Here is a 16,626-nt window from a genome sequence, read left to right on the forward strand (position 1 = left end):
GAAGAACTTGATGAGCTCCTTCAATTCCTGGGTAAATTGTGGTGTGAGGTGTACTGTGAGTTCTTTACAGGAGTGTTGTCATCTTTCTTGTCTCTCTCTAGTTAGACTTGGCAGATTTCAGTTTTTACGGTTTAATCATTTCGACGGATAATATCGATGTTTGTTTAAGCATTTATTTTTATTTTTATTGATTTACGTTTTCACAATGAGCAAAAGTGTGGGTTTGAAGCATTTTATTTTGTCTTATTTCAATTTTCACAGCTGCGCAAAGCTGTGGGTTTTAATCATTTACAATTTTGTTTTATTTATTTAAACTTTAGCACTTGCGCCAAATTATGGGAGTGTGTCAGACAATGGGGGAGCCGGACGATAATTATTTAATGACAGAAGCCACTGAGATTCAAAAAGTTACAGCTTTATAACCACGACAGAACAGATTGTCAACATCACATGTCAAAATACACACAGTGAATAGCCTTAAATCAAACTCTGAGAAGGTTGCTGCATTTTTCTTACTTTGCCTCTCTGAATTTCAACTATTATGGATGGAAATGCTTTTCCCATGGTTTGTCTGTGTACGGGAAAATTCATGTTTAGCGCCATTTACCGATACAAATCTAATCCTTCTGAATCTAAGAAATAGCACAGGAAAACAAAGTTCAATACAAGACCAATTTCTGGGAATCTGTCACATCCTGCGTGGTTGAATTCCCTTTAGAAAGAACACTGGCATCCAAAGTTACCCCTCCTTTTTATACCCATCCTGTTTACAAGTAAAAAGATATGTAAATATCATCTAGACTCGATTTAACCCATCATCTTTGTACCTTGTTTTTTGGGTACTCTTTTCCCTTTGTTCTGAACACATGGGTGTGACGGCATCTTGTACCAAGAGAACACCCCATCCTAGTTCTGGCAGTTTTTCTATCAACTTCAGCCAAAGTTATTGCTGGGTGTTATGGGATACTTTGCATAAGTAAACAGGTTTATAGGAAGACATCGGCCTGTTTAGGCCAGGTAATTGTCTGTATACACAATATAATATTACAGTGCTATTGTCTGCTTAATGCATATTCATAGGTTAATAGATTCATCGTTTCCAAGGCCATTGTGACCATCTAATCTGACCTCCTGCATAACACAGGCCAGAGAACCGCCCCTCAAATCATTCCTAGAGCAGATCTTTAAGAAGGGGAGCAGGGTGTAGTGGTTAGATCAGCGGGCTGGGAGCCAGGACTCCTGGGTTCTGTCCCTAGCTCTGGGAGGGGAGCAGTGTGCAGTGCACTGGTTCTCAACCCGTGGGTCACTTGTGGCCCAGCCAGCCACAGCTGTGGCCCATGTGACATATATATTGTGTGGATGTGGCCCACATAACACACAGAGAGCTGCATATGTGTCCCACAAAAGTAATTAGGTTGAGAACCACTGGTCTAGTGGCTAGCACAGGGGGCGGGGAGCCAGGACTCCTGGGTTCTCGCCCCAGCCCTGGTTTACCTCCACCAGAAGTGCTCATCAGTGAAACTGAAAATGTGATTGTCCTTTTCGGTGACGTGGGATTATTTCCCCTTTCCCAAACAGCCCAATGAGACGGTCCTGGTGAACGGGTGCCAGCAAAGCTGCGGCTGCAGCCCGACCCAAGGGGTGACCTGCAAGGCCCAGAGCTGTGCCAAAGATGAAACCTGCGAGACCAAAGACGGTGTCGTGGGCTGCATCAACAAAGGTAAAGGACAGTGGCTGCTGTAAACGGGCTGTGAGGGGTTCTTGTAGGTCATTATCTGTGCTACCAGCTAAGAGTAGGATCTACTGGTTAAAGCAGGGCGGGGGCTGGGAGCCAGAACTCCTGGGTTCTGTCTTTAGCTCTGGAAGGGGAGTAGAGTCTTGTGGGTGGGAACCAGGACTCCTGGGTTCTGTTCCAGCTCTGGGCAGGGAGTGGGGTCTAGTGGTTAGAGCAGGGATGGAGGCTGGGGGTCAGGACTCCAGGATTCTTTCCCCAGCTCTGCTACTGCCTTGCAGTGATTTAAAGCCTAGTCCTGACTCCAGCAGGGGGATTTGACCGACTGAGCTAAGTTCTGGCTGGACACCTTCTTAGGCTGACGGGGGTGGCTCAGACCTCACCCCTCCCTCTCGGGTTCTCCCCCTTCAGACCCCTGCAAATCCCTGAAATGCCGGACCAAGGAGACATGCAAGGTTGAGAACGGCCGCGCGACATGTGTCCCCAACTACAAGGCGGTCTGCTGGGGCTGGGGGGACCCGCACTATCACACCTTCGACGGGCTGAACTTCAACTTCCAGGGCACCTGCTCCTACACGCTGGCCAGATACTGCGGGAGCGACCCCAGCCTGGAACCCTTCGCCATTGACGAGAAAAACGACAACGCGGGGGGCAGCCAGGCCGTCTCCTACGTGCGCCTGACCAACATCTACGTCTACGGGTACAACGTCTCCATCTACAAGAAAGAGGTCGGCAGAGTCCGGGTGAGTCTCCCCGGGTCGGGAGTCAGCACAGTCGCGACACAAAGATGCTGCACACCAGCACAACTGCCATAGAGCACAGCACGCCCGCGGCACGACGCACCGCACACCAACCCAACATAGCATCATGGCGCAACCGCAACACAAAACACCACAATATCACACAGCGCAGTCACGGTATGACAGCCCACAAAGAGTGTCACATATCTTCTGATACACCTGTACCGCCAACACAACGCAGCACCACAACACTGCCACTGTACTGTGTACAGCATCTTCCATAGCACCGGTACCCACAACACAAAACACTGACACTACATTGTGTAAAGCATCTTCCATAGCACCTGCATCCCCCCCACAATACACCACAACTCACAAAATGGACACTATATTGTGTATAGTGTCTCTTGTACCACTAGTACACACAATACAGTCACTGTATTGTGTATTGCATCTTCCACAACACCTGTACCCCCCAACACTCAATGCTGCCACTGGGTTGTATATAGCATCTTACAATACACCTGTACTCCCAACACAACATGCAATACTATCACTGTATTGAGTATAGCATCTTCCATTGCATCTGCACCCCAACACAATGTACCCCAACACACAATGCCGCCACTGTATTGTGTATAGCATCTTCCATTGCATCTGCACCCCAACACATTGTACCCCAACACACAATGCCGCCACTGTATTGTGTATAGCATCTTCCATTGCATCTGCACCCCAACACAATGTACCCCAACACACAACGCCACCACTGTATTGTGTATAGCATCTTCCATTGCATCTGCACCCCAACACAATGTACCCCAACACACAATGCCGCCACTGTATTGTGTATAGCATCTTCCATTGCATCTGCACCCCAACACAATGTACTCCAACACACAACGCCACCACTGTATTGTGTATAGCATCTTCCATTGCATCTGCACCACAACACAATCATTATATTGTGTGTAGAGTCTTCTGGAGCACCTGTTCTCCCAACACACAACGCCGCCACTGCATTGCGTATATTACAGCATCTTCCAATACAGCTGAGCTCAACACAACACACAATCCTGACCCTATCCTGCCTAAAGCATCGTCTGTAGCAACCGCACCCCGCCGCCTCGTGTCCCCGCTGCTGCGTCGTCACATGCTCCCTTTCCTGTCCCATGCGTGGACGGCCACGGCCCTAACGCCCCTTCCCCTCTGCAGCTGAACGGCGTCATCGCCAGCCTGCCCGTCACCCTGGCCGATGGCAAGCTGCGGCTTTTCCAGAGCGGCCTGAGCGCCGTGCTGCAGACGGACTTTGGCCTGGAGGTCTCCTTCGACTGGGACTGGCTGGTGCAGGTGACTCTGCCCAGCAGTTACAATGGCGCCACCTGTGGCCTGTGCGGGAATTACAACCAGAACCCGGCGGACGACATGCTGACGCCGGAGGGCACCCGGGCCAGCTCGGTGGTGGAGTGGGCCTCCAGCTGGAAGGTGAGGGACCGCGACCCGTTCTGCTGGCACGTCTGCCAGGGGAAATGCCCCACCTGTGAGGAGGAACAGCGGCAGCGCTACCAGCGCGACGAGACCTGCGGCCTGCTGGCCAAGGTGGAGGGAGGCCCCTTCCGCGAGTGCCACCACAAGCTTAGCCCGGACAACTTCGTGGACAGCTGCATCTACGATGTCTGTCTCAACGGGGGTGCCAAGACCATGCTGTGCCAGGCGCTGGGCGCCTACGCTGCCAGCTGCCGCAAGGAGGGGGTCGCGGTCAACGACTGGAGGACGCCGTCCGGCTGCAGTGAGTGTCGGGCAGTGGGGAGTGGGTTAGATCAGGTGGGGCTGGGAGCCAGGACTCCTGGGTTCTGTCCCTGGCTGTGGGATGAGAGTGGGATCTAGTGGTCGGAACAGGGGGCTGGGACCCAGGACTCCTGGGTTCTGTCCCTGGCTCTGGGATGAGAGTGGGGTCTAGTGGGTTAGAACAGGGTGGGCTGGGAGTCTGGATTTCAGGGTTTTATCCTCAGCACTACATCTCCCATGATTCACCAGGGCTATAGACTCCCATGATGCACTGCTTCCCCTTCCCAAAAGGGGAGAGTATGGTGCATCGTGGGTGATGTAGTCTGAACATGGAGCTTGGTTTACAGACGAGAATGAGGCACTTGAGCTATGCCCCGCGGCGGCACTAGGGCAGCATTTCTGAATAGAACCTTTTTTTTTGAAATTTCTTTTTGTTTGTTTGTTTGTCAGCTGACATTTTTACCAAAAATGGACATTTTCCATGGGGAAGCGAGACCCCCTTTTTTGATCAACTCTCACATTTCAGGGCATGACTGACTGAAGGGGCAGGAGGGGATTTTTCTCCAGTCTGCAGCTAGCTGTGGGTGTGATGCTTGCGTGTGTAGCATCCTCGAAGGGAGGTGAAATACAGGATTGGCTGGACCACATTCTTACACATCGGGATTGGTGTTTGATCAGTTTGACTGTTGTTAATTCTCCCCCATTCTGATCCCAGCCCTGCCCTGCCCTCAGAACAGCCACTATGAGGCCTGCGGGAATGCCTGCCCGGCCAGCTGCTCCGACCGAACTGCCCCCTCCTCCTGCCGCGAGCCCTGCGTGGAGACTTGCCAGTGTAACGACGGTTACGTCCTCAGCGCCGGCCAGTGTGTCCCTGTGGGGAGCTGCGGATGCGACTACAATGGGCGCTACTACAAACCCAGCGAGGCGTTCTGGGCCGATGAGAACTGCCGCTCTTGGTGTAGGTGTGACCCCAGCCTGGGCATGGTGGTTTGCCAGGAGACCAGTTGCAAGACCAGCGAGAGATGCGCCGTGGTCAACGGGGTCCGTGGCTGCCATGCAATTGGCTATGCCACCTGCACGGCCTCCGGGGACCATCACTACACCACCTTCGCTGGGCTGAGATACAACTTCCAGGGCACCTGCCTGTACCAGCTGGCTGGGCTCTCCTCCAAGGACCCCACGCTCACCCCCTTCAACGTCACGATATGGAACAACCGCGGTAGCAGGGCCACGTCCTTCACCGAGGTGGTAAACGTGGAGGTGTACGGCAGAATCGTCACGGTCAGCCAGCAGTATCCCCGCAGGATCCAGGTAGGAAAGCAACCACGGCGGGGGAGCAGGGATCTTGGGGCCAGTTCCCCAGCTGGTGGGAATCAGAGGGTCTGAGTTCTGGGGACTGGGTGAACCGAGGATCCAGCCATCAGTGAAGCAGGGGGCCGACGCGTTGGAGAACCTCAGCGCTGCGTTGTGTGTCTGATATGCTGCTACATACTGGGAGCGGGAGCTCAGAGAGGGGCCGTCGCCTCTCAGCGTCTGTGCTCTGCCCAGCGCTGAGCCGCGGTGCAGGAAACAGGGGAGGAGATTATTGTTACAAAGGTCAAATTTTCCACTCGGCTGTTCCTTGGTGATTTTCAAACGCAGGGCCTCCAGGCTCTTTAGAACAGATACACACCATTCCGGTTCAATTAACAGGGAAACTGAGGCACGGAGCAGGGCAAAAACTTGCCAAAATTTACATAGGCAGTCAGGGGAAGGGCTGGGAATGCAGCCCGGGCGTTCTGTCCCTCCCAGCTCTAACCACTAGACCCCACTCCCCTCCAAGAGCTGTGGATAGAGTCCAGGAGTCCTGGCTCCCTGCTCTGCAGCTTTAACCACTAGACTCCACTCCCCTCTGAGAACTATGGATAGAACCCAGGAGTCCTGGCTCCCAGCCCTGCCCCCTCCATGTAGTGCACATTTAAGAATTAAGCCACGTCTCTTCCAGGTGGACGGCGTCTTCGTGGCGCTGCCTTTCTACCACGAGGAGACGCTCCAGGCCTACATCAGCGGAGGCCAGGTCCTCATCAAGACCGCCTTTGACCTGACGGTGACCTTCGACTGGGGCAGCCTGGTCCGGGTCACCGTGCCCAACACCTACACCAACGCCCTCAGCGGCCTCTGCAGCATCGGCAACCAGAGCTCTGGCCAGGCTCCGATCCCGCAGGAGGGGAGCCGGGCCCCCGACGGCGTCCGCTTTGGGCAGAGCTGGAAGATGGGGGAGGTCCCGGGCTGCTCAGATAGCTGCCCCGGGGACTGCTCGGTCTGCAGTGAGGCTCAAAGACAACCCTACAGGGGAGACCAATATTGCGGGGTCCTCACCAGAGGGGACGGGCCGTTCAGGGAGTGCCACGGGGTTGTCAACCCAGCCCCCTTCTTGGAGGATTGTCTCTCCGACACCTGCCAGTACCAGGGGCATTACTCGGTGCTGGGCAGCGCCATCGGCGCCTACGTGGCAGCCTGCCAGGCTGGGGGCATCCGCCTAGGGTCCTGGAGATCGGCCTCGTTCTGCAGTGAGTGGTGCCTGTGAATTCTGCTTTAGGGATGGGTGTGTGCGCACCAGCCACTGCTGCTGGGGGGCCGGGGGGAGATCAGAATTTCTCGCCTGTATGCCCCCTGCATTTATGTGTGGCTTATTGCTATCTAATGGAGATTGGTCTGCGGCTCACGCAGTCGGGGATGGGTTAGAACCCAGGAGTCCTGGCTCCCAGCTCCCCTGCTCTAACCTCTAGACCCCACTCCTCTCTCAGAGCTGGGCATAGAACCCAGGAGTCCTGGCTCCGAGCCCCCCCGCTCTAACCACTAGACCCAACTCCCCTTCCCAAGGCCAGGAATAGAACTCAGGAGTCCTAGCTCCTAGCTCTGACCTGCTCTGCTCTAACCACTAGACCCCCTCCCCTCCCAGAGCTGGGCATAGAACCCAGGAGTCCTGGCTCCAAGCCCCCCCTGCTCTAACCACTAAACCCCACTCCTTTCCCAGAGCTGGGGATAGAACCCAGGAGTCCTGGCCCCCAGTTTCACACCCACCCCATCTCTGTCTACTATACCTCAATGGGCCTTTTCTCTCACCCCCGTCTGCCCGTTCCTCTCTCATCTTCTCCTGCAGGCCCCACCTGCCCCCGTCACTCTCACTACGAGCTGTGTGGGAGCGGCTGCCCTGCCACCTGCCACGGCCTCTCGGCGCCGGACGGGTGCGACGCCCCCTGTGCCGAAGGGTGTTTCTGTGACCCCGGCTTCCTCCTGAGTGGAGACCGGTGCGTCCCCATGGCGCAGTGCGGCTGCGTGCACCAGGGCAGGTACTACCAGAAGGGCGAGGAGTTCTACCCCAGCGCCTCCTGCCAGGAGCTGTGCCAGTGCAAAGACAACGGGGTTGTCGAATGCCAGGAGGCCTCCTGCGGAGCCAACGAGCAATGCCGGGTGGAGAACGGCGTCCGGGGCTGCCACGCCATGGGCTGCGGCAAATGCATCCTGGCCGGTAATTCCCACTACCTGACCTTTGACGGACAGGCCTTCGACTTCCAAGGCTCCTGCGCTTACGCCTTAGCCAAGGTCTGCAGCACTGGCCCCCGGCTGGCCAACTTCTCCGTGGTGGTGGAGAACGAGAGCGCTGGCGGTGGCCGTGTGGCCGTGCCGAGGAGGGTGGTGGTCTCCGTCCCTGGCTACGCCGTCGCTGTGGAGAGGGGCAGGAAATGGACAGTCGTGGTAAGTCCCCGTTCGCTGCTTGTTCCGTAGACTCGCCCTGGTGCCCTGACGTCCAGAGGTAGCGTGGTTTAGAGGCTGGAGCGGATGGGGAGAGATGGCTCCAATGGTGAGGGTGCGCCGGAGATTTGGGTGCAAGTCTCTGCTCCACCAGAAACTCTCTGTGGGACCTTGAGCAAGTCCCTAGACATTTAACCTGGGTTTTAGCCCTAGTGAGGACGCAGACTCAGTCTTTCGAGTGCAGAGAGAGAGAGGAATTGTGGGAAGGCACTGGAGGACTAAGGACAGGGGAGTTCTCTCGCAGTTGATGGGGAAAGGATCCCAGAATGTCTCATCACAAAGAGCCTCAGGCGATGTCCCCCAGACACGCATGGGTGAGCACGGAAATGGCAAAGGCATGGCAACATGGGTAAGGCTGTGCAATGGGGATACACCCACCCAGGCGAGACTAAGCTGGATGTTCAGACCTGAGTAAGAATCACCCGGGTTAGCGGTGCAGCGAAAACATACTCTTTGTCCATCTGTGCCTCAGTTTTCCCAGTTGTACAGTGGGGCTAATGACGCTGCCCTGCCTCCCAGGCAGAAATTGTCATAATAAATATGTTAAAGGTCGTGGGCTGCTCAGATATCAAATTAATGCCGGTCAGATAAAGACCTAAAACAGAGCAAGGGCCACTTGGGCTCTGTTCCCAGTTGTTCTGCCGGTTGGCCCCGAGCAGGTACCACGGCGCCATTTCAGAAATAATTGGGTGTTTTGCTGAAAAAAGTTGAAATTTTCCTTGGGGCCAGGGTGGGAAAAAGCCCATTTCCTGACCAGTTCTACTAACTCAGAAATGCCAGTGGTCCCATAAGTGTCTATATGTAGCCTAGCCCCAAGAGAGGGGCAGAAACCTGTGTTAGTATGGGTTACATCTCCATGACCGTCATGGCATTCACTCCCCGAAATCCACCCAACCTCTCCCAATTGCATTTAAATCAAGATCCTGTGTTAAGAGAAGAGAAGATGAAATAAATAAACAGAAGGCTACGAAAGAGGCCTTGGAGATTTTTCTTGCCCAGGTATGCCTCCTGGAAGACTAGCTAGATGAGAGACAGAGCTTGACCCATTGAACTTGCCGCGGAAGATAGCCAACATTGGCTCTGAGTCATGGGAAGCGCAGGTAGATCAGCCTATGCAAACTCAAATCCGTCTTTCTGAAATCTAACCCAGTGATGGCAAATGTCCCTTTCCTTGGCACAGGTGAACGGCGAGCTCTACACTCTGCCGCTGGCCCTAGACAGCGGGAGAATCCGCGTGAACCAGGAGGGGAACAATGTCGTCGTCCAGACCGATTTTGGCCTCAAAGTCCTTTACGACGCCTCCTATTACGTCTTCGTGTCCATCCCGAGCTCCTACAAGGGGCGCGTGTGCGGTTTGTGCAGCAACTTCAACGGCGACAAGAATGACGACTTCCTGCTGCCCAGTGGGAGGAGCGTCCAAGACGTGAGCGAGTTCGGGGCCTCCTGGAAGGTGCCCGTTGATGGTGCCACGTGCTCCGATGGCTGCGGTGAGAGGTGCCCTGTCTATGATGCGGACAAGACGGCGCCGTACCAGGCCGAGAACTCCTGTGGGCTGATCAGAGCTGCATCGGGTCCCTTCGGAGACTGTCACTCACTGGTCAGCCCTGTGGACTGCTTCAACAACTGTCTGTATGACATGTATGCTACCAGTGGGGCAGGAGAGACCCTCTGCCAGAGCCTCCAGGCCTACGCGGCCACCTGCCAGGCAGCTGGGGCCAAGATCAGAGCCTGGAGAACGTCCTCCTTCTGCCGTAAGTTTATAGAGCAACCTGCAGACCTGGGTTGAGGTAACTTCCCAGACCCCTTCTCTCCTCTCTCCGCTCCCTGTGACCCCAGGTCTCCTGAGCCCAACCCTCTCCCCACCCTCACGTTGCCCCCCCTAACTTGCTTGTCCTCATCAGCTTGTTTAATAGGAAAGTCTTAAACAAACAAACAAACAAAGCCTAGGAACCGAATCCAGAAAAAAAAAAACTTGAGTTGGTCAGGCCAGGAAGGCACTGGTGGAGCTGGGAATTGAAACCAGAAACCTGGTGTCTTAAGGGTGCGTCTACATGGCAACACAAACCAACAACCAACCCAGCAAAGAAACCAGAGCTCGGCCTGTGAATAGCGTTGCCAACCTCCGGGATTGTCCTAGAGTCTCCAGGAATTAAAGATGGTGAAAAAACCTACAGGCCTCGGGCCTGTAAAACAGTAACTTAGCCAAACGCGGCGAGGCGCAAGGCCTAAAGTCTTGATAGAAGCTGCTAACCAATAAGTGACATCTTGTGCTACACGGTCACAAGACGAGAGCGCTGTCACAAGCTAAAGTGCTGCCGGGTAACCACACGATGGCAGAGAGAGGCAGGCTGGGGCAGGTGATATTGGTGGAAGAGTCAAGCTCGAAAGAGATGAGTGAGTCCAATAAAAGAGGTTAAGGCCACCCCCTCTCCCCCAGTTCTTGGTTCTCTGACAGAAGCTGAAGTCCAGCATCCAGCGGCTAGGCAATACAATGGGTTAATTGGGATAATCCAGCAAGCATCAATTCCAATGCATCACACCAGTAATTTTTCCTCCCTACTTCCTGTTTGACCTCAGTTTTTATAGGGTACCTTAACCAATCATTTAAAAAAAAAATTACACGATAATTCTTTAACATATGGTCACATAATTCTCTAACCAATCATTCCCCTACCCCTTAACTGATTACAATTAGTTATGCAACAGACAGAAACAATCAAAGCATCAGACAGAAATAATCAGAAAAGTGGGTGCCACAGAGACCAAACAATACGCAGTGTAGGTTCTACAACCACAACTGTTGAGAAGTGCTTAAAAACCAGACAGAATGTGATCAGACACAGCTTTCTTTAAGCATTCTAGGATCTTTTCTTTATCTGGAAGCGTCAGACTGTATCGCCTTCTAAACAGCCTGGTATTACCGTGTTTTACTGTCATTTGATTGGGACGTGCGGATGTGACCGCATGCTTCCCAGCTTATGGCTGCCTCTCTTGCTTGTTTTTGCTTAGCCAAAGTACATGGCCTCAGACAGTCACAGTGAGAGAAGGCCCATAGACAGGCGGCCTGTGCTTTTGATTCTTTGTTTCTATGGCCCTATAACTAGCTAAGTGATAAGAATATGCTTAAAAAATATAGGCCTTTACAGGCAGGCCTAAATATCTATATTCACCTCGCCCGTTTGGTCTCTCTAATATCCTGGGAATGACGTGGCTAGGACAGCTCTGCAAACAGCATGGTAACTAATTGATGTATATGCTAATAAGCTTGAGGTAAAAGTCCTAGCGACTTATTGGAGAAGGGCACCCCAACATTAGTAGGGTGAGGAAACACAGATAAGGAAAAGGGGCTGAAACCCCTACTGAATATGCATTAGGCAAAGTGGGCGTTGGCGTAATTTAGGACAAAATGTGGCCCTCGATCCATGCCGTCCTGGGAGATTTCTTGATCCTGCCAGGGGCAAGGGCCATGTGTGGGTCATCTTAGCTGCCATGTGGCTCCCGCAAAGGAGGGTGTGAGCATGCAAGCGCTGGGTGCTCGTATTCTCTCTGTCCACTTTGCTACGTCGTAGTGGTTGTGATGTTGCCGATCGTGCTAATAAAATTCTTAGGGGGAGAAGCTGGGGGAGGGAGAAAGTTGACCGTGCTCTCCTTCGGGTCTGAAGTTCTTCAGAGGTTCTGCGGTGACCTGAAGAAGAGCTCTGTGTCGCTCCAAGGCTTCTCCCTTTCCCCGGCAGAAATGGGTCCGATAAAAGATATTACCTCCCCCACCTTGTCTCTCTCATGTCCTGGGCCCAACATGGCTCCAATGCCACTGCACAGAAAAGTTACGAATTCAGAAGGTCTTCGCTCACTCCTACACTAACCGTAATGCCATGGCTGGCCGAGGCAGCTGAGTGAGCCCTGCCAAAACCACGCCATGTTAATTGGAAACTCTAACTAAGATCTAACCAACAGATCAGCCAACACCTGGGCTCCAAGGCTCATTGCTACTCCGGGTATTTTTTTTTCCTCTTGCAGTGAAGCCGTATCCATAAGCACAAAGCTGCATTTCCTTAAATCTTCAGCTCAGCTCCCCATGCATGTGAGTGAGAGGGAGATGTATCTTATTCACCTGGCTTTGCTGTACCAGACCTATCCCCCTGTATATTTCTGCAGGCGTGTGATGGATCTAAAGCACATGGATTTGCTGCAGTGTTGCTTGGGCATTTACTCTTCGTTTTATTCCTTCCTCTCTCATTTCTTTCTCGCTGTCCAGCCCTTGCCTGCCCAGCCAACAGTCATTATGAGCTGTGCACCAGCTCCTGTGATTTCACCTGTGCCGGCTTGTCTGCCTCTGCCCAATGCACCGGGAAATGCTTTGAGGGCTGCCAGTGCGACGCCGGCTACGCGGCTGACGGGGAGGCGTGCGTGTCCATGGATCGGTGCGGCTTCATGCGTGACGGACGCTACATCAAGGTGGGTGCTGGCTTACCGGGGCATTACGTTTCTCAGGCCGGCCGCTGCCATTGGTGCCTGCTGACTTGTAGGATTAGCACAGGACGGTAAGAGGAGGGAGAGCTGAGTCGAGGACACTGGCTTCAACTGGGAAAACAAAGAGGGGGGCGGTACTTTCCCAAGCTCCACCCATGAGTCGCTGCTCAGGTCAACCTCGAAACAAAACATGTTGATTTTTTCTGCTTTTCTGCTTCACCATTTCCTTCAGTGGAATGAATGAAGCCAGTCACGAGGGTTTAAAGATGGGGGACGTTGAAACAAAACATTTTGATTTTGTTCAAACAAAACGGTCGGTTTGTCTCGACACTACATTTTTTAGGACTTTTCAATGAGGTGAAAGTTTTGACCAAGTTCCTTTTCAGTTCGACCCAAAACAATTTGTTTTGGAGTTGTCAGCCAGCCAAAAAAATTGCTGTTCACACAATTTACTCACGTCTCTATTGCTGTTTTCTGGTCTCGCGCTGCTTCATTCCAGGGGTGTTTTGACACCCCTGATTCCAGATCCATTGAGATTTGATTCCCTCAAGCTGAAAGTTGAAGGGAGAGATAAGCAACCACTTGAAAGGCTGGGAAAGGCCCCTGAAATCAGGCGTCTCCCAGTTGATCTGGGCAATCTGTCTCTGCATTACCAGTGCTTCTGCATCTGTTCTTAGCAAGGTCCCAGTCGGCTGCCCACGGTGTGGGGGAGGGAGGCATGGCTGTTTCCCACCTCTGACATGGAGTCTTGACTCTCCAGTGATAGTTTAACAAAGTTGTTTGCCTGGGAATTTCCCTGCAGGTCGGGGAAAGTGTGGTCTCCGGAGACTGCTCCGAGAAGTGCACCTACCGTGCTGCTGGCGGGCTTGTCTGTGAGCAATACAGCTGCTCCGCTGGAGAGGACTGCACGCTCCAGAACGGGGTGCGTGGCTGCGTGAAGCGGGAAGGCCGGTGCACGCTGGTCCCCGGAGCCCAGTTCACTTCCTTCGACGGTGCCTCAGGGAAATTCCTCGACAGCGGGACCTATGAAGTGGCTTCCCTCTGCAACGGCAGCTCCCCCTCCTGGTTCAGGGTGGTGGTAGAGGTCCAGGAGTGCGGCGCTGGGGGAGTGGCGGCTGGCACAGCCATCTATGTCTTCTCCCAGGAGGCTTTTGTCATCGTCAAGAGGAACAAGGAGACGTGGGTAAGAGGGGACCGGGTTAGAAGTGGCTCAGACACCGGGGAAAGCGTCCTGCAATTAGAGCTATGCTCTCACTAGATAATAAAAACCCAGGGGGTCTCACCCATTGGGGACCAGCACTCACGTTATACCTGGCTGTTACACAGCACTTTCATCAGCAGATCTCAGAGCATTTTACAAAGGAGGTTGGCCTGATTCGTCCCAGCCAGGGCTTTGTCCAGCTGTCCTTAAAAACCTCTAAGGATGGAGATTCCACCACCTCCCTGGGTAACCCATTCCAGTGCTTCACCACCTGCCGAGTGAAAAAGTTTTTCCTAATATTCAAATGAGACCTCCCCCGCTGCAACTTGAGACCATTGCTCCTGTGATGATTTAGGGGTTGGTCCTGCTTTGAGCAGTGGGTTGGACTAGACACCTCCTGAGGTCTCTTCCACCCCTCATCTTCTATGATTCGGTGACTCCACAGTTGGGGAAAGTGAGGCAGACAGGGGACCGAGGATTGGGCCATGGTCAGCCAGCACGCCGGGGTGGAGTTAGGAGTAGAATGCAAGTTTCCTGAGTTCTAGGCTGGTGCTCCAGGCACTAGGACACCCTCATTTGTTCCACCACGGTAACGTGGCCAATAGACGTTAGCCCTGTGACGTGGCCCATGGACTCTAGATCCTTGCCGCTCATTCACCATTCATCTCATCCTCCTCTCCTACCCCCTTTGTGCATTCCAGGTGAATGGGCGCCCCGTGAAGCTCCCGGCTCAGCGCTCCGGCATGTCCGTGAGCGAGTCTCAGGGTGGCGTGGCCGTGGGTCAAGGCTCGGAGATGCAGGTTCTGTTCAGACCCAGCGGGGAGGTGGTGGTGAGGGTCAGCGAGAGGCTGGCTAACAAGCTGTGCGCGTCCTGCGGGAACTTCAATGGCGACAGCGCCGATGACCGGCGGCTGCCCAACGGCCAGGTTGCGGGGAACATCGCGCAGGTCATCGCTGCCTGGAAGGCCAGAGACTTCGCTGGCTGGTGAGTGGCTCTGCAGACAGCCTATTTTGGCCACCTCAACCCCACCTGCCTAACAACTGATTGAGCGGGTCTTCGGCCAGATCTCTCCTATGAGACATGGGCTGGGTCTCCAGAGGATGCCCCGAGCCCACTGATTTTCAGACCCCCACCCCCTTCCTCATCTCTCTCTCCAGCCAACCTGGCTTCCCACCGCAGCTCAGACCTTACCCTCTTCTGCAGATGAGGAGAGGTAGTACAGAGATGAAGTGACTTGCCTTAGCTCACCAGCAGGCTGGTGGGAGAGCTTCTGAGTCCCCGTCCAGCTTGCTATGCACCAGATCAGGCCTTTCTTCCACCTCCAATCCCCCAGCCATTCCTGCCTAGACCCCCATTCTTTCCCTTTGCCAACACATCACCCTGCTGACCCCCATCCCTTACTACAGCAGAGCATGGCAATGGTGCTATGGGGCAGCTCATCACTGGGCTGGGCAAGGAGGCCTCTGAGACGGAGGTCAGCTCTGGCTGGTGGTGGTGTAGACAGGGCTGCAGGCTGCCTTGAACTCCAGGTTCTACATCTTGCTGGTGGAGCCATCACCATTCTGCTTCCAAGTGCCAGAAGCCGGGCCTGGCTCACTCGAAAAATGCACCGTCCTGTTCATCCCCTCTGGTATATCGGCCCATCAGAGGCAGGCTATAGGGTTAGATGGACCATTGGTCTGACGGTATCTGGTTGCTCTTACGTCCTAGAACTGGGTGAAGCTTTTTGCATGCAATTTTTTTGGCACCTAATTGAGGGAAACTGAAGCGGTTTCGATGGTGCTGACTTGTTTGCTTATTAAAAAGCTTTCGGATTCTGCCAAATTTTAAACTTTGTTTTGACATTCTTTGAAACAGGACATTCTGATTTCACTTCGAAATGGACTTCAAGCTCTCCCTTACTCGTTTCACATTTTTTAAGTGGCCAGCATCAGCCTGTTCTGATTTTTGTCCAACCAAATTTTGTTCCAGCTAAAACCAATTTTCAATTTGCTGAGTGTTTGAAAGTTTGTAATCTGATCCAAACTCAATTTGACCTGCAAACACTGCCCCCAACCCCCTTCAAAAAAAGTCTGTGGCCCAGCTTTAGCTGAGTTGTATTTTTGATCATGGTGGAGGCTAATTGTTCTCTCTCTTCTAGCAAGGAATAACTTCACCTGGGACCATCAAAGATAAGCACTGCACCTACCCTGGACTCTGCATGTCATCTGAACAACTGCTAACCACCCGGTGCTATTGTGATATCAGAGGTCCAGTTGTAAGACACTCTGTAATATCAGTCATCTGCTGAACAATAAACTCTTCACTGCTATCTTGCAGCGTCATTATTGCGCCTTGCATTCCTATTACACCTTTTAGCAACGCATGCTCAGGAGGATTTGGGAGAGCGTCTCAGAGCCACCAGTGGGTTAGGTGAATCGTGATTTCATAGACAAGAGCGGAAGGGTCCATTGTGGTCATCCAGTTTGGCCTGCTGTATAACACAGGACTTCTCTGAACTGAAGTTCCTGCACTAATTAGTTGAACCAGAACGGATCTCTTAGGAAAAGCATCCAATCGGGATTTAAAAGCCCTTGAAGAATTTACCCATGACCTTGGTGAGATGTTCCACTGCTTAGTTACCCTCGCCATTAAACGTTTTGCATCTTACTTCATCTGAATTTGTCAAACAAGATCCGCTAGCTGGAAGCTGATGCTAGACCTTTGGTTGCTAGATTGAAGAACCGTCTATCAAGCGTCTACTGCAGCACCCAAGAGAGTCCTAGAGAAGATCAGAGCCCTGCTATGTCTGAACAGGGCCACACAGCACCTACCCTTCTGAGCCCACAGTATCAGCAAGTGATCCTTTTACATGTGGGAAACCAGGACAGAGTTCCTGCTTCCCAGTAGGTCAAGGCAC

General features: G+C 53.2%; 1 protein-coding gene across 1 annotated transcript in view; it reads left to right on the forward strand.

Moving 5' to 3' along the window:
• The window catches only part of LOC137149438 (IgGFc-binding protein-like), a 185,650-nt gene that overhangs the window by 13,012 nt on the left and 156,012 nt on the right, over positions 1-16,626 (forward strand). Inside the window, exons 11-19 of the mRNA XM_067542955.1 lie at positions 1,579-1,720; positions 2,144-2,475; positions 3,688-4,261; positions 4,976-5,571; positions 6,245-6,809; positions 7,403-7,998; positions 9,236-9,806; positions 12,311-12,510; positions 13,328-13,459. Coding sequence (XP_067399056.1) covers positions 1,579-1,720; positions 2,144-2,475; positions 3,688-4,261; positions 4,976-5,571; positions 6,245-6,809; positions 7,403-7,998; positions 9,236-9,806; positions 12,311-12,510; positions 13,328-13,459 — 3,708 coding nt within the window. The remainder of the gene's footprint in view (positions 1-1,578; positions 1,721-2,143; positions 2,476-3,687; positions 4,262-4,975; positions 5,572-6,244; positions 6,810-7,402; positions 7,999-9,235; positions 9,807-12,310; positions 12,511-13,327; positions 13,460-16,626) is intronic.

The sequence above is a fragment of the Emydura macquarii genome, unplaced genomic scaffold (genome assembly GCF_026122565.2).
Source record: "Emydura macquarii macquarii isolate MOO-44397 ecotype Brisbane River unplaced genomic scaffold, CSIRO-AGI_Emac_v2 contig_746, whole genome shotgun sequence".
Lineage (NCBI taxonomy): Eukaryota > Metazoa > Chordata > Testudines > Chelidae > Emydura > Emydura macquarii.